Raw genomic sequence first — 21,231 nt, 5'->3', positions numbered from 1 at the left:
TGAGACTGTGGTGTAACAGTACAACATAAGAACTAACTATAAAAATCAGTTGAAAAAAGCTTACTGCTGACACCTTTTCTTTCCTCATATTTCTACATGTTCTTCATATGTAGTCAGCCACATGTATAAAGAAAATCCTCACCAAGAGGAGTAACTTCATCTCTATGATTTAAGTAAGATTTATTATGTTGAATGTTTTTTTCTCTGGAATGTTTTGTTGACTATGTTTTCTCATTTCACCTTTTTTGGTCGTAGTAATTATTCCACGAATCTTTACCAATTGAATTGCTTATATCTCTTTATTTTCTTTAAATGTTATTATATATAAAAAAAGGAAAAAAAAAGGAAAAAAAGAGATAGTTTGTATTCATTTTAATATTAAAAAAACAGTACAAAAACAAATGGTATAACAAGGACGTCAATTCTTCATGGACTTCTTGGATCCTAATATGTTCCTTTTTTACCTGCAATGATGAAAACAATATTGATTTAATAAGGTGATTGCATTGCATTATTGAAGGAAGAGTAGTGAATTCAGTTCATATTCTCCATAGATTAAGTTAAATGTACATTCTGTTAAATTGCTCAGTTTTATGTCTGTTACGGCTGTTCATACCTTTTCTAATTTTTCCGTACGTCTCCTTTTTGTCCCTTTAGTATTAAATGTTTGATTCAGAAAATAGGTATCAAATTTATTTAAATCACTTTCAATTAAGATGGGAAAAAAAGGTTTATGGGAAACGACTATTTCAAAATTTATTTTAAATTCTTCTAATCTTTCAAATCAATGTTCATTTTTTTTATATAACGTTAATGATATAGTTTTAGTTTAAAATATATTGCTAATGTCACAATAGTGTAAAGTACAAGCAATTAATGTAAAATTATCACAAAATATTGGACCTTTTATTACTATTCCTTAAATAATTTTCTTATTATTTATTATGCGGTATGCTTTGTTTTACGATGTATTCAATGTATATTCATGAATTGGGAAATTAATCTATATCAGTCATTTTTTATGAATGCAATTTTGTATGAATCTCCCTCTCAAGTAACAATTTGACAATTGTAATTATATTATATGTATAAAGTTTCGTATTCAAATAACTTATTATTTTTATTTGGAGATTTAAGGTTACTTACCTCGAAATTTACCGAAACTGCTTATTCCATTGATACCTTGTCTTCCATTTATGAGTCCACCGTTGAGGCCAAAACCTTTTATACCACCAATACCATATGATCCAAAGCCATTTAAACCACCATATGATCCAAAACCATTCAAACCACCATACGCTCCAAAACCATTCAAACCATTAATGCCATATGATCCATAACCATTCAAACCACCAATACCATAAGATCCATAATTGTTAAGACCGTATGCCCCATTGATACCATACGCTCCATAACCATTGAAATTGTTATTTCCAACAAGTCCTCGACCGTATCCATAACCCATGAAAGCTCCGATTCCTTGACCGTGAACACCGTAATTTCCATTACCACTGAATCCATTCAAACCCCTTCCGTTCATGAACCCGTATCCAGGATATCCACTTTGTAAACTATATCCATTGTATCCAGCATATCCGCCAATGTTTAATGCTGAACCGTAACCAAAAGCGTTGTTGGAATATCCCCCATATCCATAACCTAATCTGCCATGAATCGGATATCCGAATCCACCATTTCCTTGAAATCCATTACTACCAATATTACCTAGTCCAAATGGATTTCCGTATGTTTTCATGTTATATTTGGGACTATATCCTTTTTCACCGGCCTCCGATGCCACAATTCCGACAAGGGCTAAACAAATCAACACTATTGGTATCATGGTTAATGGTTCTGAAACGATATTTATTTCTAATCAACTAATGATAATGTATTTGAAATTTCAAAATATTGGCCAATCAGCACGACAGAAAATATAAATAAGTAAATGAAAATCAAAGATGTAAGATGCGAGTAAAATGCAAAGTAAGTTGAAAATATGTAAGAAGGTAAAACTTATCCTGGCATCAAAAATTCCTGAAACTTATTTAAAAGAAAAAAATGCGAAATATACGGGTACCAAATATGAAAAATCATTATCTTCAAAACAAACACGAAACATACATTTTAAAGTATAGCAACTGCTTACCTTTGTGTCTTTCTATGGTGGTATGTTTCCTTGTGGTACTTTGTGATAGTTATGCTTTATATATCATAATCTCTGACCAAACGTTTTGTTATAATCAGTTATAAAATAGACATTTGTAATGATTAACATGTTTTATAGTTGGGTCTATTTAAACAAGGTTAACCACAATGATAGAAAACTATTGTGATCAATTATTGGTTGCCATTGTTTTACCCGTTATTGTCATCGTGGTTTGTTGATAAATAATACCTATTAGTGACATTTGATATACATTGTACATGTTTAAGTCAGTATGAGGGAAATTCCTCATTATTGAAGTATTTGTACACATTCACTGGTATTCAAATTGCTTATTTCTGGTCATTTCGTTAGTGTCATTTATAACTGTATTTGTTCTTTATCTATTTAAGATTAAAACTCTTTTAAACATCGTTGACTGATATATTTCACAACTTTCGTAATGGTCATCTTTTTATTGTTTTGTTATAAAAGTTGAATGGTGATGTATTTTTTTTAAAGAACACGGGTACCAACATTTTATTAAAGAACATCTTACGGTGTTTATATATCTCAACTTGTACGATTCGCTCGTGTATGTAACAATGTTTTAGATTTTAACGAGAGAAATTTATGTATTACTGAAAAATTATTACACCAGGGTTTTCGATATCACAAACTAGTCAAAACATTTACTAAATTTTATCATCGGTATAAAGACATCATTCGTAAATATAGCTCAACATGCAGACTTCTTATACGTTCAGGTATTTCACATCCAATTTTTTATGGAAATATTCTTTATAAAGCACAAAGGTGTCAGTATTCACCTCAAAAACTAACAAAACCTTTGAATAGACTTATTAAGAAGGGATATAGTTACGATACTGTTGTCAGGTCATTAAAGATTGCATATTTTGGCGTTAATATTGATTCACTTATAGGGTCTTTGCATCGGAACTAAACACATTTATTCAAAAACCAGTTGTTGGCATGACACGGGTTATGTTCTTCTCATATATGTTATGATGGTATGATACTAAACCCCTAACGGGAAGGATTTTGCCTGATGTTCATATGATGAAATCATAATCTTTCAGTCAGTTTAATTGAAGTCTGGAGCTGGCATGTCAGTTAACTGCTAGTAGTCTGTTGTTATTTATGTATTATTGTCATTTTGTTTATTTTCTTTGGTTACATCTTCTGACATCAGACTCAGACTTCTCTTGAACTGAATTTTAATGTGCGTATTGTTATGCGTTTACTTTTCTACATTGGCTAGAGGTATAGGGGGAGGGTTGAGATCTCACAAACATGTTTAACCCCGCCGCATTTTTGCGCCTGTCCCAAGTCATGAGCCTCTGGCCTTTGTTAGTCTTGTATTATTTTAATTTTAGTTTCTTGTGTACAATTTGGAAATTAGTATGGCGTTCATTATCACTGAACTAGTATATATTTGTTTAGGGGCCAGTTGAAGGACGCCTCCGGGTGCTGGAATTTCTCGCTACATTGAAGACCTGTTGGTGACCTTCAGCTGTTGTTTTTTTCTATGGTCGGGTTGTTGTCTCTTTGGCACATTCCCCATTTCCATTCTCAATTTTATGGTAATAAGATGACATAAATATATCAGGTGTATTTCATTTATTAGTACATTCGAAATAACAAGTTTGCACATCTTTAGTTCCTTCTAAATTAAAAACTGACAAGTATTATAGATCAACCAAATAACATTATGCAAATGTACCAATATTTTACTAACAGTATTAGATTTTTTTTATTCTTTTAATCTTGGCTTACTTATTTGTTACTAAATATTTTTTGCATTTATTATATAACGCTCCGTTGATTTTCTTATGGTTATTTCGAAAAAGAGTAATTCTTGAGTGATGTTGTAGGCCAATATATATTGGAAAATTTAAACTTAACATCGAAAAAGATAAGGGCTTCGGATATATGAAATATTTAACGTGTTGTTTCAATTTGTTTTTCCGTCTTCCTAAAATGAATAATACATTTTTCAAAACATTATGTATATCAGAATCAGATCAGAATTTTTGTCCGCACTATATACCTTAAACAAATTATATGCAACAAATTAAACACATGTAGCATGCTTATTCATACTAATAGTTATATCACTGAAAAGCCTTACCTATATGATTGATAAAGGTCATTCTGCATTTACATAGGCAATAACTGTTTAGTGTCTTTTTTTTTTTTTTTTTTTTTTTTTTTATTATTATTTTTATTTTTATACTGTTTAGTGTCTTTAAATATCAGCTGTATTTGTACGAGGCTAGGAAACAAGGTGTATGCGAGCTTTTAGCGAGCTACTACACCTGTTTCGAGCCGAGTACAAATACAGCTGATATTTAAAGACACTAAAGAGTTATTGTCTTTATCCTGCAATTAATTCTGTATATTGTTTGTGTTTTGAAAGACACAAAAACTAACTTATTTAGCATTTATTTTCGATTTGTAATCCCTTGAGGCCCGCGTAGTAATATCAAAATCACACATTACGCTGAAGACGGGTTCGCAAAAAAAAGAACTCGAATAGTCAACAATAATACATCGCTCAAGGTGAATAATTATCTATTTTAACATAACAACTAATTTCAACAGTAAAAACAAATAACAAAACATTGTCAAATTTAAAACAGAAGTGTACGAGTTGTCCTACGCTTCAGACTTGACATTCACTAAACATGCATACTGAAATTGACATGGTTGATTTTGTAACACAATCATACACATTCAAGTTTTGAAATCGACAATTGTCATCGTCATTGGAATGCAACTGGAATACACATTCTGAGGTCACACAGGTTCAAACAATACTCAGTCCGGCAGTGGACGGGAGCTTTTAAGCGATATCTGTATAGTATACCGATACAGCATAGCGATATCTGTAGGGCTGTATCTGTATAGTAGGACACCCAATTGCAGGATAAAATCATATCTTGGTGTACCCATTCAGCTTAACTTTCTCATAGGTGTATCTAAGAACTATACTATAGTAAATAGCGTACATGAATTTTGCTGACACAATGTTACACATATCATGTTGAGAGCAAGATTGACATTAAAGTTTTAACATAGGATAAATCGTTCGATTACCTTTAATCTTCATCATAATATTGAGCGGTACAGAATGCAAATGTTGTCAAGTTTGTCTTCAGAGTTGATGAATATTCTTGGAAATCTATCAAATGTAATAAACGTTTAAAAACTTAAACAACTGGAACTGATTAAAACAATTTGATACACAACTACGGAATCATATAATTATATCAAGGCATAATTCAGATAATTCGTTATTCGCACATTATTGTTAAATCCTTTGTTTAATAAAAAAAAGTTTCGTGTTAATATTTATGCTACGCCTTCAGATAAATAACAAAGAGGACACATAATGTGTTGATAAACTCTGATTTACACAAAAGAATCTCTGAAACTCACATCATCGAGATGATTGATCTGTTTCTTTGTGCCATTGTATACCTTTTTTCCAGTAGACAGTGGTCATTCCCATATGAACCAACTGTGCTTCTCTAATTTTATTATATTTCCTTTATGGAAATGAATTAGAAAGGGGAACTTCTCAAGATGAATGTTAAGTTAGCATGATCCTTAAATTTGACATGTGATTGTGATTGTAGCAAAGCGTTTCAAAATCTGATATAATCAAAAGGCTTGATCTATTTCATTCCCACCATAGTTGTTACCGTTGGAAGACGTGTTTTCAATGGAGTGGTTTTTTTATAGAAACCAACTGTGCGTCTTATTATCACACTTGTCCACCTGATCATGAAGTAAAAGATATCATCAATAATCTAGTTCAAATAATCTTGCAATGTAAATGATCTTTACGACACATCTGTTTTTGATCCATTTTTGATTTCATGCGATTTTTTTCAATTCGCCATGAATCTCTGATTGATCTAGGATATTTAGATAATCGCTTTAATTAATCATCTATATAAGAACTTGGTTGACCATAACGAAACAACTCCGTTGCGGATCTAAGTGTACTGTCATGTTGTAAATATTTTGTTTATATCTTTTTTCTTGGTTTTCGTGTTGAGCAATCTTTTCTAGTAACCAGGAAAATAGTCTGTACTGTTTTTATTAATTTATGGGAGACAGTATTGTAAATTCATACGTTATGACTGGGTTTTTATTAATGTGAATAATGAGACTAGGTGAGTATCGAAATGATAAGAACTACTATGTCCGGTACATATATCTGTGTGGCGATTTTTTTTAAAATCGCAATAATTTATCTCGCATTTTTGTCAAATCTTCAAAAATTATAATATAAAATTCGCTCAATAATTTCGGAATTTACAGTAGTTTGAATGATCATTTTAAGTTTTCTTGTTGCAACCATTTCCCATCCCCTTTTCTTCGACTTCACAGAATGATTAAATAAAAGAACAAAGTGTTTTCGTGCAAATGAGCAACACAAACGTTGTTCGTACAATCAGAAAGCTAGATCAGATATTGTTGTAAATTATAAATAAACCTTGTGTCCCACGTGTATATCAATCAACTTCAAACTGGTAAAGGGTATAACGTCACAATCAGTCTACAAAAGCCATGACATTGTACAGTTAAGTCTTGATGAGTCGTATCTAAAATTACATACTTTTAAAATAACATTATCGGCAAAATTGTGATATGATATCCTGTCTTTTAAATAGCGGTCTTCATGACAAACCATTATGCCTGAACAAATCTTTGTTCATGTTAAAACATTTAGTAAAGGTGTTTAGTTATTTGGGGGAATGGTGTTCCTGAATTTATAACGTGTCAGTGCACATCTATTTCGTTTATTGAAATCTTAATGACGATACATACCACGCAAAAGGAACAAGTTGGCAAATATGGTTACTAAATGACCGAAGAAGATTGATGTCCAAAAATCATTTAGAATAATATTTGATTTAGTTACAGTATTTGTAATACATTTATAGCTATTTTTGTTCTTATCTTAATTTGTTGGAAACTTTGTAGTTCTTTTCTATTATAAACTCAATGACGATAACACACATTATATTCAAAATTCAAACAAGGTCCTAACAGTAATTAAAGCATCTCCTTTTCGATTTCATGACAACAAATGAAGCAAAAATATCCTAAGCAATATTCGAACTCATTAATTGAAAATGAACCGACAACGTTAGGGTAATTAAAAGACAACATAACATAAAAAAAAAACATTGTCCCAGGTTAGGGGAAGGTTGGAATCCCGCTAACATGTTTAACCCCGTCACATTCTGTATAGATGTGTCTGTCCTAAGTCAGGGTTCAGTGGTTGACGTTTGTTGATGTGTTACAAATTTGTTTTTCGTTAATTTTTTGTACATAAATTAGACCGTTAGTTATCTCGTTTGAATTGTTTTGTATTTGACATTTCAGGCATTTTAATGCGGTATGGGATTTGCTTATTATTGTAAGCTGTACGGTAACCCATAGATGTTAATTTCTCTGTTATTTGGTCTCTTTTGAATAGTTGTATATCATACCACATCTTCTTTTTCATATAGAAAACTTACCATTTAGTTGCACGTACCCCTCTAAAACTTGGGTTTGATCTCAGGTTCTTCGGAAGGGTGAACAGATACGGTTTTGCATGTAGCACCCGTCATGTTGCTCGTGTTAGTAAAACCTAGTTATAGGTATGATTTGTTAGTCATATTCAGGAACAAGGAGAGAGGATTGTAGTTTGCAATATGGTCATATCCGTTGTCATCGGGGAAACGGATATTCCATACTATCAACTCGTGATGGCGTCCATAACATTTACGTATGGGTGATTTTAACTTCCCACCAGATAACTCTTGATTTATTGCCTTCCTTGTTAGCAGCAATTAACTTTCAAGGTAATAATGATAGAAAAATCAAGCCCTGGGATATCGTTTCAACTGGGAGATATTCCATTGGATTCATTATTTTTCGTTGGATACCAATTTTCGTGGATTTTTTTCATGGGTACAAGTAAACCAAGAAATTAAATTTTGAACGAAAAAGAAATTTTCCATACAATTGTAGACTTTGTCATAACCACGTAATTTTTGAAAGGCAATTATATAATTATTTAGAATTGTTTAGGCAAACTTAATTGTATCTGTTGTATCCTTTATCTCAAGTTCAATCAATGGAATAGATGTATTCAGCATAGTCACCAAATTCAATTTTAACATATCATTTTGATATTCCTTATGTATTGATTAAATTTCAGACAAACTACTCGTTATTCTTTGAAAATTTTTAAAAAACATTTCAATTTTTTTTCTACAAATATAACTTCCTTGCCAACAGAACTGCCTTTACTTTGTTTATTAACAAAGACTTCCAAAAAGTAATGTTATTCTTATCATTAATATATACGCTGACTTTTACGTCCTTATACTTGTTTAAATATAAAATAAAGAGATGTTCCGGTGATTGTGACTTAAGTAGTATTTTAACAATATTTTTTTTTTTAAATCGTATAAGATATATAATCCGTTCAACCTATTTTGACTCATGAAAATTCAAAAGTCTGTCTTAAATTGCGGTATATTAAATGGCCTTTCAAATACTTTTCGATCCCTAACATCACCGAAGAGAGGTTAATTGTCGAAATCCGGATATGGTGTAAAACATTTAGCACCTTATGTTTTGGTTACATCATTGCCGCAAGTTTATTATTTTCTACTTGGTATTAAGTTAATATAGAGATCCATTTTGTTACACCTTGTGATCATTTTTTTTTTTTTTTGCAATCGCCAATGGCAGTCAGCAGGTTTAAGAACATCAGTTGTTCGACCTGCTAGTCAAATGCGTTTTGTTAAAATATATTTTTCACTCTTTTGGTCTTTTGGAAAATGTTGTTTGTGCTGTGTTTAGAACCTTCTACAACGAAATTTGTTACATTCACACATATCAAAATGCGGTTTTTATCCAACGCAATTATAGGTTTGAACGTTGTTTTAAACTTAGACTTGTTTTATATATAGAGAGAGATATATAACGGAATAAATATAACGGAAAATGAAGGATACTGCTAAATTCTTTTCTTTCTTGAGACGAAGTTCCTATATTAAATCAGCCTCCTATGAATAAGTAAAACCTTGTTAAGAAGAATACCCTCACCTCCATGTTTTAAGTAAGGTTTTTTCTGTTGAAGGTTTTACTCTCTGGAATATTTTGTTGACTTAAGTTTCTCATTTCACCTTTTTTGGTCTCAGTATTTCTTCCACGAATCGTTATCAATTAGTGTGTTTATATCTCCATATTTTCTTTAAATGTGATAATAAAAAATAAAGAAGAAAGAGATAGTTTATATTCATTTTAATATTCATAAACCAGTATAAAAAAAAAACAAATTGGTATAACATCGACGTCAATTCTTCGTGGACTTTTTGGATCCTAATATGTTCCTTTTTTACCTAAAATGACGAAAACAATATCAATATAATAAGGTGATTGCATTGCATTATTGAAGGAAGAGTATTGAATTTAGTTCATATTCTCCAAAGATTAAGTTAAATGTGCATTTCGTTAAATTGATCAGTTTTATGTCTATTACGGCTATTCATACCTTTTCTTATTCTTAAGTATTACATGTTTGATTCAGAGAATCGGTATCAAATTAATCTAAATCTCTTTTAAATAAAACGAGAAAAAAAAAGCAAAAGGTTTATTAATTATTATTAGCTTTTACTATTTCAAAACTTATTTTGAATTCTTCTAATCTTTCAAATCAATGTTCATTTTCTATATATTACCTTGATGATATAGTTTTAACGTAAACATATTGCTAATGTCACAATAGTGTAAAGTACAAGCAATGTTGTCACAAAATATTTTAACTTTTACTACCATTCCTTAAATAATTTTCTAATTCATTCATTATGCGGTATGCTATGTTTTAAAATGTACTCATTCATATTCGTGTATCGGGAAATTAATCTGCCATTTTCTAGGAATCTCCCTCTCAAGTAACAATTTGGTAATTGTAGTTGTATTATTATTATAAAATTTCCCATTTAAATAACAGTTTTTCTTCTTTTTGGTGATGTAGGATTACTTACCTCCAAATTTACCGAAACTGCTCAATCCACTTAGACCTCGTCTTCCATTTATTAGTCCACCATTGACATTAATACCATTACCATTCAAACCACCTATACCATGTGATCCAAAAACATTCAAACTACCATATAATCCAAAACCATTCAAACCACCATATGATCCTAAACCATTCAGACCACCTATACCATATGATCCATAACCATTCAAACCACCAATACCATATGATCCAAAACCATTCAAACCACCAATACCATATGATCCATAATTGTTAATACCGTGTGCCCCATTGATACCATATGACCCAAAACCATTTAGATTGTTGTACCCTCCAAGTCCTCGACCTAATCCATTACCATTAAAAAGTCTGATTCCGTTACCGTGAACACCGTATTTTCCATAACCACCTAATCCATTCAATCCTCTGCCATGTAAATACCCGTATCCAGGATATCCACTTTGTACACTATATCCATTGTATCCAGCATACCCGCCAATGTTTAATGGTGAACCGTAACCATATGCGTTGTTGCCAAATCCTCCGTATCCGTATCCTGATCTACCATAATACGGATATCCAAAGCCATCATTTCCTTGATATCCCAAACTACCAATATTACCTGGTCCGAAAGGATTTCCATATTTTTTCAGGTTATATTTGGGACTATATCCTTTCTCTCCAGCCTCCGATACCACAAGTCCGACAAGGGCTAAACAAATCAATACTATTGGTGTCATGTTTGTTGGTTCTGAAACGATTTTCAATAATTCGTTAAAATAAAATAATAATCATAATACCTTCAAAACATAAGCAAATACATATAACCGAAAATGAAAGAAAAAAGTTGCAAATAAAATATTGAGATACATATACGAAAAATGACGATAAACATGATAATTTTTTGAGAGAAAGACAATTATCTTTTAAAGCAAATCAACTGCCTACCTCTGTGATGTTCTATTCTGGCGTGTTCCTTGTGATACATATTGTTCACTGCGTCCTTATATAATATATTTACTGACCACACATTTTTTTATAATCATTTATAAAATAGACATTTAACAATGATAAATCTTGTTAAGTGGGTTTATTAAAAAAAAAAAAGAGGTTATAAAACCACAATGATAGAAAATATTGTCATCAATTATTTGTTGCTATTGTTTTACCCTTTGTTATCGTGGTTTGGGGATTTTTCCCTGTTAATAATATTTGATATTCATAATGCAATTGTAATTCAGTAATAGGATAATTTCCCATTTATTAAAGTATCGTTCACTTTCATTGATATCCAAGTTGTGTATTTCTAATTATTTGTGTCGTTTAATGTGCACTTTAGTTTTTTGCATTTAACACTGTAATGATCTATTCAAACTCTGACTCTTTTAACGAACGTTAACTGAGTTAGAGGTTTAGCTAGCTATAAAATCAGGTTTCATCTACCATTTTCTTCATCAGAAAATGCATGTACCAAGTCAGGAATGTGCCAGTTATTATACATTCGATTGATGTGTTTGAGCTTTTGATTTTGCAATTTGCTGAGGGACTTTCCTTTTATCCTTTTCATTCTGTCTTACATTTTCTTTTCTTTTCTTTTTACCTCGCAGAAACTTACAATATTATGGCAAAATATAACAACAATGGTCTATAATAGTCTACAAAACAATGAGTATAAAAACTAAAGACCGAAAGACATGAAACCATGCAAAATCCGGGATGATACCATATACTCCTGAAGGTTCCGCACATCTTGCTTCACACATATCACCAGGTTTGTCGCTCATGGTAATGGCAAACTCTTACAAAACTTTAGCCAGATGTATACCTGTGAAGTACGTTTATACAAGAGGGGCGAAAGATACTAGAGGAACAGTCAAACTCATAAATCGAAAATAAACTGACATGCCATGGCTAAAAATTAAAAGACAAAACAGTCAAATAATAGTACACAAGAAACAACATAAAAAAACTAAAGACTGAGCAACGAGAACCCCACCAAAACCTGGGGGTATGTTTGTTTGTGTCGTCTCATAAGCGCATTGTATATCTTTCGGTTGCTCATCCAATTTTTAACGGAACTATAACAACTGTTATATAATTCGGAGTATAGCACACGGTTTAAGAAACCATTTTCTTCGGGACATGCCTTACCAAGTCATCATGAATATGACATTAATTTGTTGGTTGATAACGTTAAATTTGTCAGTTTTCATGAATTTCTGCCCTTTTTCAATTTATCTTCAGGCTCGGTGTGTTTGTGATAATTTTTTTTATCAAATTATATACTAGTACTCAATATGTTAGAATGTTGCTACATACAAATGGAAATAGCAAAAAGCTGAAATATATTATGTTTAATTTCATTTTGTTTATCTTGCACGTAAAAAAGTAAATAAAGGCAACAGTAGTATATAGCTGTTCAAAACTCATAAATCCATGGACAAAAAACAAAATCGGGGTAACAAACTAAAACCGAGGGAAACGTATTGAATATAAGAGGAGAACAACGACACAACACTAAAATGTAACACACACAGAAACGGACCAAGCATCAGACAAAACCCCACGAGAATAACAAATATAACATAAGTAAGCTACTGTTTAGGGTAATAACATTGTTTACGAAACTGACCGACGACAGAGAAACTCATTTCAATTGATAGTATTTTGTAATTTGAATTTGAAGCCAAAAATAATACCCCAAAAAAATGGACTAAAACAAAAGACAATGAAAATTTGTTCATCAGCTGTCAAACGTACATTCGAGCTCCTAGATATCCTTTTCTTTGTTATTTGCTAAACTGTTTTAAAAACATTCATGTTCTTTATGCTGGGTATACTTTTATCAAAATTATATATTTTATTTTCACAAGCCATCTCTGAACTAAAACTGTATAAAAATACAATATATGTATATTCACTTTTAAATAACATAAAATAATTTGACACTTTTAACCAATACTGTAGAAATGTCATAAATTTGAAAAACAGTAGAAATTGAGAATGTTTCATAAACCGCAAATATAGTAGTGGAGAACACTTTTTTGTTGTTTATGTGAAAATATACCATTAATTACAATATTTCCTTCACTGTGGTTAACCTTGAAAACACAAATAGTCTATTGCAATTGTTCTTAGTTGCTTTGTGTCTTTTTTTTTATAACAAATATCATCAGAAATTGAGAATGTTTCATAAACGGCTAATATTATAGTGGATAACACTTTTTTGTTGTTTAAGTACAAACATATAATTTATTACAATATTTTCTCGCTGTGGTTAACATTGAAAACACAAATCGTCTATTGCAATGGTCTTCATTGCTGTGTGTCTTTTTAACAAATATCAAAAATTGTGATTTGTGATTACAGTATATACGTCATAGCGTTTACAGAATTTTGTCATTGCTAATTTAAATAACCTATAGCTCGCAAAAAAAAGGTTCATTTTGTTTTCCGTGTGACGATTTCTGAAGTCATGATGTTGCATCATAACATTGATGATAGGATAAGAATAACTTAAATAAAGGGATTGAATATGGGTTTTGATGGTTCTTGTCTTAGTTTTGGGGATAATTGTTTTGTGTTTTGATTTTCTTTTTAAGCTAGTGTATGGTATCCGGATTAAAACTTGAAATTAAACATACACAGGCAAATTTCACTCACATCAATTTCACGTGAATTTAAATTCATGTGAATCTCACGTGAAATTCACATGAATTTCATCTCAAACGAGCTTATACATGAAACTCATGTGAAATCAGTTTTTTGTGAGTTTTACGTGAATCTCATGTGAAACTCGAGTGACTTTAACATGAAAATCCTGTCAATTTTTTTCAAGTGAAATTCATATGAATTTTTAAAATAGAGAAATTCAAATAACATCTTAATTGTCAAATTTAATTAAAATCATGAAAAATATATAAAAACAAATCGGGAAATTTCACGTGAAATTCATGTAAAAAATTTCCCATCAGATTCCTGTGAAATTCACATGAACATTTTCACGTGAGTTTCGTGTATAAGCTCGTTTGAGGTGAATATCACGTAAAATTTTTCATGTGAATTTTATTTGAGTTTCATATGAAATTTATGTGAGAAAATTTTGCCTGTGTATATTCAACATATTTTCTGTACGTGTTAAATGGGGTATACAGATATGCATTTTTCTTTAGGGAAATGAAGGTCAAAATTAATACAAAATATATTCAAACTTAAAAATCAAGTTTTTCAATTTGATTAGGGACTTTCCGTTTTGTTTTATATTGGTTTTCGTGATTTTCTTGTTGAATAATCTTTTCTACAATGTTGACAGTTGTTATCCATGTGTTTGAGCGTATGATTTTGCCATTTGATAAGAGACTTTCTGTTTTGAATTTTCCTCGGAGTTCAGTATTTTTGTGATTTGACTTTTTTCTAGTTACCAATTTAATAGTCTGAACTGTTTTCGTTATTCAATTGGAGAGAGTAATGTTCATTCAGAAATTATGACTTTTTTTTATTAATGTTAATCAGACTAGGTGAGTATCTCAATGATAACAATACCCATATCTCGTACATATATCTGTGTGCTGATTTTTCAAAAATGCAATAATTTATCTCACATTTGTGACATATCTTCAAAGATTGCAAAATAAAATGCACGCAATAATTTGGAATTAACAGTAGTCCAACTGTCTTTCTTTGAATGATCATTTTAAGTTTTCCTATTGCACTTCATTGCCATTTCTTGTCTAGTTTTCATCGCGATTGACACCGCCGAATTTTACCCAAAAAAAACACACAAAATGTGTACCTACAATTGAGTGACACAAACGTTGTTCGTAAAAGCAGAAAGATCGTTTCAACTTATAAATAACCAACATTTTCAGACTAACATTCAAATCAATTATCTTTAACTGGTTTAGTGTACGACCTTCCAATCAGTCTGCAAGAGTCATGGCATTGTACAGATAAATATTGATTGGCCGTATCATAAATAACATGCTTTAAAAATAACATTAATGGCAAAATTATGATATGATGTCCGTTTGTTATAAGCGCTCTACATATCCAGTCATACTGCCTTAACAGATCTGTGAGAACATTTAGTAAATGTATTTATTTATTTGTGGTTACGTTGTTTTGGACTCCGGAAGGGTAGGCAGATACAGTTCCGCATGTGCCACACGTCATATTGCTCGTGTTAGTAAATCATTGTAATCAGAATTTTATCTAAAAGTGATCAAAATTACAGGGTATTTTGAAAATCAATTTATTAAATCAAATGAACATGTTATCTCGAATTTTATAAAATTAATTTTAATAAAACACTAAAAACAATTTTCATGACAATGATGGAATTGAAAGACAATTCTATAATTATATGAACTACATGTAGCAAACTTAACTATATCTATCAATTTCTTTATTTAGGAGGTTCCTGAATGAGGTCAGTCTCCTATGAATAAAGGAACACCTCGCCAAGAACAGTAACTTCATCTCCATGATTTGAGTAAGGTTTGGGTTGTTGAATGGGTTCTTTTTCCTCTGGAATGTTTGTTTTGTTAACTTTTTGTTCTCATTTCACCTTTTTTTGGTCACAGTAATAGTTCCACGAATCTTAATCAATTGATTTGTTTATATCTTTATATTTTCTTTAAAGGTGATTATAAAACAAATAAAAAAGAAAGAGATAGTTTATATTCATTTTAATATTCATAAACCAGTATAAAAAAAACTAATGGGTATAACATCAACGTCAATTCTTCATGGACTTCTTCGGTCCTAATATGTTCCTTTTTTACCTGCAATGATGAATACAATATTGATATAATAAGGTGCTTGCAATGCATTATTGAAGGAATAGTTGTGAATTCAGTTCATATTCTCCAAAGATTAAGTTAAATGTATATTCTGTTATATTGATCAGTTTTATGTCTACTACGGCTGTTCATACCTTTTCTAATTTTTCCGTACATCTCCTTTTTGTCCCTTTAGTATTACATATTTGATTCAGAAAATCGATATCAAATTTATTTAAATCACTTTCAATTAAGACGGAAAAAGGTTTATGGGAAACGACTATTTCAAAATTTATTTTAAATTCTTCTAATCTTTTAAATCAATGTTCATTTTTTATATATTACGATGATGATATAGTTTTAGTGTAAACATATTGCTAATGTCACAATAGTGTATAGTACAAGCAAATACTGTTATGTTATCACAAAATATTGGACCTTTTATTACTATTCCTTAAATAATTTTCTAATTATTCATTATGCGCATGCTATGTTTTACGATGTGTTCTATTTATATTCATGAATTGGGAAATTAATCTATATCAGCCATTTTTTTATGAATGCAATTTTGTATGAATCTCCCTCTCAAGTAATAATTTAACAATTGTAATTATATTATATGTATAAAATTTCGTATTCAAATAACTTATTATTTTTATTTGGAGATTTAAGATTACTTACCTCCAAATTTACCGAAACTGCTTAATCCATTTATACCTTGTCTTCCAATAATTAGTCCACCGTTGAAGCCAAAACCTTTTATACCACCAATACCATATGATCCAAAGCCATTTAAACCACCATATGATCCAAAACCATTCAAACCACCATAAGCTCCAAAACCATTCAAACCATTAATGCCATATGATCCATAACCATTTAAACCACCAATACCATAAGATCCATAATTGTTAAGACCATATGCCCCGTTGATACCAAAAGCCCCATAACCATTTAAATTGTTATTTCCAACAAGTCCTCGACCGTATCCATAACCCATTAAAGCTCCGATTCCTTTACTGTGAACACCGTAATTTCCATTACCACTGAATCCATTCAAACCCCTTCCGTTCATAAACCCGTATCCAGGATATCCACTTTGTACACTATATCCATTGTATCCAGCATATCCGCCAATGTTTAATGGTGAACCGTAACCAAAAGCGTTGTTGGAATATCCCCCATATCCATAACCTAATCTGCCGTAAATCGGATATCCGAATCCACCATTTCCTTGAAATCCATTACTACCAATATTACCTGGTCCAAATGGATTTCCGTATGTTTTCAGGTTATATTTGGGACTATATCCTTTTTCACCGGCCTCCGATGCCACAATTTCGACAAGGGCTAAACAAATCAATACTATTGGTATCATGGTTAGTGGTTCTGAAACGATATTCATTTCTAATCAACTAATGATAATGTAAATGAAATTTCAAAATATTGGCCAATCAGGACGACAGGAAATATAGTTAGGTAAATGAAAAGCAAAGATGTAAGATGCGAGTAAAATGCAAAGTAAGTTGAAAATATATAAGAAGGTAAAACTTATCCTGGCGTCAAAAGTTCATGAAACCTATTTAAAAAGAACAAAATGCGAAATATACGGGTACCAAATATGAAAAATCATTATCTTCAAAACAAACACGAAACATACATTTAAAGTATAGCAACTGCTTACCTTTGTGTCTTTCTATGATGTTGTGGTACTTTGTGATTGTTGTGCTTTATATATCATAATCTCTGACCAAACATTTTGTTATAATCAGTTATAAAATAGACATTTGACAATGATTAACATGTGTAATAGTGGGTTCTATTTAAACAAGGTTAACCACCATGATAGAAAACTATTGTCATCAATTATTGGTTGCTATTGTTTTACCCGTGATTGTCATCGTGGTTTGTTGACAAATAATACCTATTAGTGACATTTGATATGCATTGTACATGTTTAAGTCAGTATGAGGGAAATTCCTCATAATTGAAGTATTTGTACACATTCACTGGTATTCAAATTGCTTATTTCTGGTCATTTCATTAGTCTCATTTATAACTGTATTTGTTATTTATCTATTTAAGATTAAAACACTTTTAAACATCGTTGACTGATATATTTTACAACTTTCGTAATGGTCATCTTTTTATTGTTTTGTTATAAAAGTTGAATGGTGATGTATTTTTATTAAAGAACATGTATGGTAATAAGATGACATAAATATATCAGGTGTATTTCATTTATTAGTAAATTCATTGAAATAACAAGTTTGCACATCCTTAGTTCCTTCTAAATTAAAAACTGACAAGTATTATAGATCAACCAAATAACATTATGCAAATGTACCAATATTTTACCAACAGTATTAGATTTTTTTTTATTCTTTTAATCTTGGCTTACTTATTTGTTACTAAATATTTTTTGCATTTATTATATAACGCTCCGTTGATTTTCTTATGGTTATTTCGAAAAAGAGTAATTCTTGAGTGATGTTGTAGGCCAATATATATTGGAAAATTTAAACTTAACATCGAAAATGATAAGGGCTTCGGATATATGAATTTTTTAACGTGTTGTTTCAATTTGTTTTTCCGTCTTCCTAAAATGAATAATACATTTTTCAAAACATTATGTATATCAGATCAGAATTTTTGTCCGCACTATATACCTTAAAAAAATTATATGCAACAAATCAAACACATGTAGCATGCTTATTCATGCTAATGGTTATATCACTGAAAAGCCCTATCTATATGATTGATAAAGGTCATTCTGCATTTACAATCATATCTTGGTGTACCCATTCAGCTTAACTTTCTCATAGGTGTATCTAAGAACTATACTATAGTAAATAGCGTACATGAATTTTGCTGACACAATGTTACACATATCATGTTGAGAGCAAGATTGACATTAAAGTTTTAACATAGGATAAATCGTTCGATTACCTTTAATCTTCATCATAATATTGAGCGGTACAGAATGCAAATGTTGTCAAGTTTGTCTTCAGAGTTGATGAATATTCTTGGAAATCTATCAAATGTAATAAACGTTTAAAAACATAAACAACTGGAACTGATTAAAACAATTTCATACACAACTACGGAATCATATAATTATATCAAGGCATAATGTAGATAATTCGTTATTCGCACATTATTGTTCAATTCTTTGTTTAATAAAAAAAAAAAAAGTTTCGTGTTAGTATCTATGCTAACCCTTCAGATAAATAACAAAGAGGACAAATAACGTGTTGATAAACTCTCATTTACACAAAAGAATCTCTGAAACTCACATCATCGAGATGATTGATCTGTTTCTTTGTGTCATTGTATACCTTTTTTCCAGTAGACAGTGGTCATTCCCATATGAACCAACTGTGCTTCTCTAATTTTATTATATTTCCTTTATGGAAATGAAGTAGAAAGAGGATTTTCTTAAGATGAATGTTAAGTTAGCATGATCCTTAAATTTGACATGTGATTGTGATTGGAACAAAGCGTTTCAAAATCTGATATAATCAAGAGGCTTGATCTATTTCATTCCCACCATAGTTGTTACCGTTGGAAGACGTGTTTTCAATGGAGTGTTCATTTTTATAGAAACCAACTGTGCGTCTTATTATCACACTTGTCCATCTGATCATGAAGTAAAAGATATCATCAATAATCTAGTTCAAATAATCTTGCAATGTAAATGATCTTTACGACACATCTGGTTTTGATCCATTTTTTGATTTCATGCGATTTTTTCAATTTCTGATTCATCTAGGAGATTCAGATAATCGCTTTAATTAATAATCTATAGAAGACCATAACGAAACAACTCCGTTGCGGATCTAAGTGTACTGCCATGTTGTAAATGTTTTGTTAATATCTTTTTTCTTGGTTTTCGTGTTGACCAATCTTTTCTAGTAGTCTGTACTGTTTTTATAATTCTATTGGAGAGAGTATTGTAAATTCATACGTTATGACGGGGTTTTTATTAATGTGAATAATGAGACTAGGTGAGTTTCGCAATGATAAGAACTATTATGTCCGGTACATATATCTGTTTGGCGATTTTTTTCAAAATTCGCAATAATTTATCTCGCATTTTTGTCAAATCTTCAAAAATTATAATATAAAATTCGCTCAATAGTTTCTGAATTTACAGTAGTTTCAATGGTCATTCTAAGTTTTCTTCTTCAAATCAATTACCATTTTCCATCCCCTTTTCTTCGACTTCACCGAATGATAAAAAAAAATGTTTTCATGCAAATGAGCAACACAAACTTTTGTCGTACAATCAGAAAGCTAGATCAGATATTATTGTAAATTTTAAATAAACCATGTGTCACACGTGTATATCAATCAACTTCAAACTGGTTAAGGGTATTACCGCACAATCAGTCTACAAAAGCCATGACATTGTACAGTTAAGTCTTGATGATACATACTTTTAAAATAACATTATCGGCAAAATTGTGATATGATATCATGTCTTTTAAATAGCGGTCTTCATGAACAACCATTATGCCTGAACAAATCTTTGTACATGTTAAAACATTTAGAAAAGGTGTTTAGTTATTTGGGGTAACGTTGCCCCTGAATTTATAATGTTTCAGTGCACATCTATTTCGTTTATTTAAATCTTAATGACGATACATACCAAGCAAAAGGAACAAGTTGGCAAATATTGTCACTAAATGACCGAAGAAGATTGATGTCCAAAAATCATTTAGAATAATATTTGATTTAGTTACAGTATTTGTAATACATTTATAGCTATTTATCTTAATTTGATAGAAACTTTGTAGTTCTTTTCTATTATAAACTCAATAACGATAACACACATTATATTCAAAATTAAAACAAGGTCCTTACAGCAATTAAAGCATCTCCTTTTCGATTTCACAAAAACAAATGAAGCAAAAATATCCTAAGCAATATTCGAACTCATGAATCGAAAATGAACCGACAACGTTAGGGTAACAAAAAGACAACATAACATAAAAAAAACATTGTCCCAGGTTAGGGGACGGTTGGGATCCCGCTAACATGTTTAATCCCGTCACATTCTGTTTACATGTGTCTGTCCTAAGTCAGGAGCCTGTAATTCAGTGGTTGACGTTTGTTGATGTGTTACAAATTTGTTTTTTGTTAATTTTTTGTACATAAATTAGACCGTTAGTTTTCTCGTTTAATTGTTTTGCATTTGGCATTTCAGGCCTTTTAATGCGGTA

The 21,231-nt window shown here is 30.8% G+C and overlaps 2 protein-coding genes across 4 annotated transcripts; both read right to left on the bottom strand.

Annotated features, from left to right (window-relative positions):
* Positions 1-357: 357 nt before the first annotated feature.
* On the bottom strand, positions 358-17,786 carry LOC139520990 (shematrin-like protein 1). Of its 3 annotated transcripts, none has more exons than XM_071314115.1 (4): positions 17,691-17,786; positions 16,688-17,395; positions 10,231-10,977; positions 358-464 (listed from the first exon to the last, which is right to left on the bottom strand). In XM_071314115.1, exons 2-4 carry the CDS (start codon positions 17,382-17,384, stop codon positions 445-447), a joined length of 1,464 nt encoding a protein of 487 aa, XP_071170216.1. In that variant the 5' UTR covers positions 17,385-17,395; positions 17,691-17,786; the 3' UTR covers positions 358-444. The 3 variants fall into 3 exon arrangements, with proteins under 3 accessions (XP_071170216.1, XP_071170214.1, XP_071170215.1); XM_071314113.1 differs by lacking the exon at positions 358-464 and adding an exon at positions 9,473-9,585; XM_071314114.1 differs by lacking the exons at positions 358-464; positions 17,691-17,786 and adding exons at positions 9,473-9,585; positions 17,667-17,689.
* Positions 1,139-2,256, bottom strand: LOC139518617 (uncharacterized). The gene is made up of 2 exons (XM_071310091.1): positions 2,150-2,256; positions 1,139-1,854 (listed from the first exon to the last, which is right to left on the bottom strand). The coding sequence occupies exon 2, from the start codon at positions 1,841-1,843 to the stop codon at positions 1,139-1,141; it is 705 nt and encodes a 234-aa protein (XP_071166192.1). The 5' UTR covers positions 1,844-1,854; positions 2,150-2,256.
* Positions 17,787-21,231: the final 3,445 nt, after the last annotated feature.

Source organism: Mytilus edulis, chromosome 4 (genome assembly GCF_963676685.1).
Source record: "Mytilus edulis chromosome 4, xbMytEdul2.2, whole genome shotgun sequence".
In the NCBI taxonomy this organism is placed as follows: domain Eukaryota; kingdom Metazoa; phylum Mollusca; class Bivalvia; order Mytilida; family Mytilidae; genus Mytilus; species Mytilus edulis.
This window is presented reverse-complemented; position numbering and strand designations above follow the sequence as displayed.

Excerpts from the sequence above, each read along its gene's own strand:
- LOC139518617 (XM_071310091.1), bottom strand. The coding sequence starts at position 1,843 with ATGATACCAATAGTGTTGATTTGTTTAGCCCTTGTCGGAATTGTGGCA.
- LOC139520990 (XM_071314115.1), bottom strand. The coding sequence starts at position 17,384 with ATGATACCAATAGTATTGATTTGTTTAGCCCTTGTCGAAATTGTGGCA. Across the intron at positions 10,978-16,687 it reads CAGTTTCGGTAAATTTGGAG|AACCAACAAACATGACACCA; the intron begins GTAAGTAATCTT and ends AAATCGTTTCAG. Across the intron at positions 465-10,230 it reads CAGTTTCGGTAAATTTGGAG|GTAAAAAAGGAACATATTAG; the intron begins GTAAGTAATCCT and ends TCATCATTGCAG.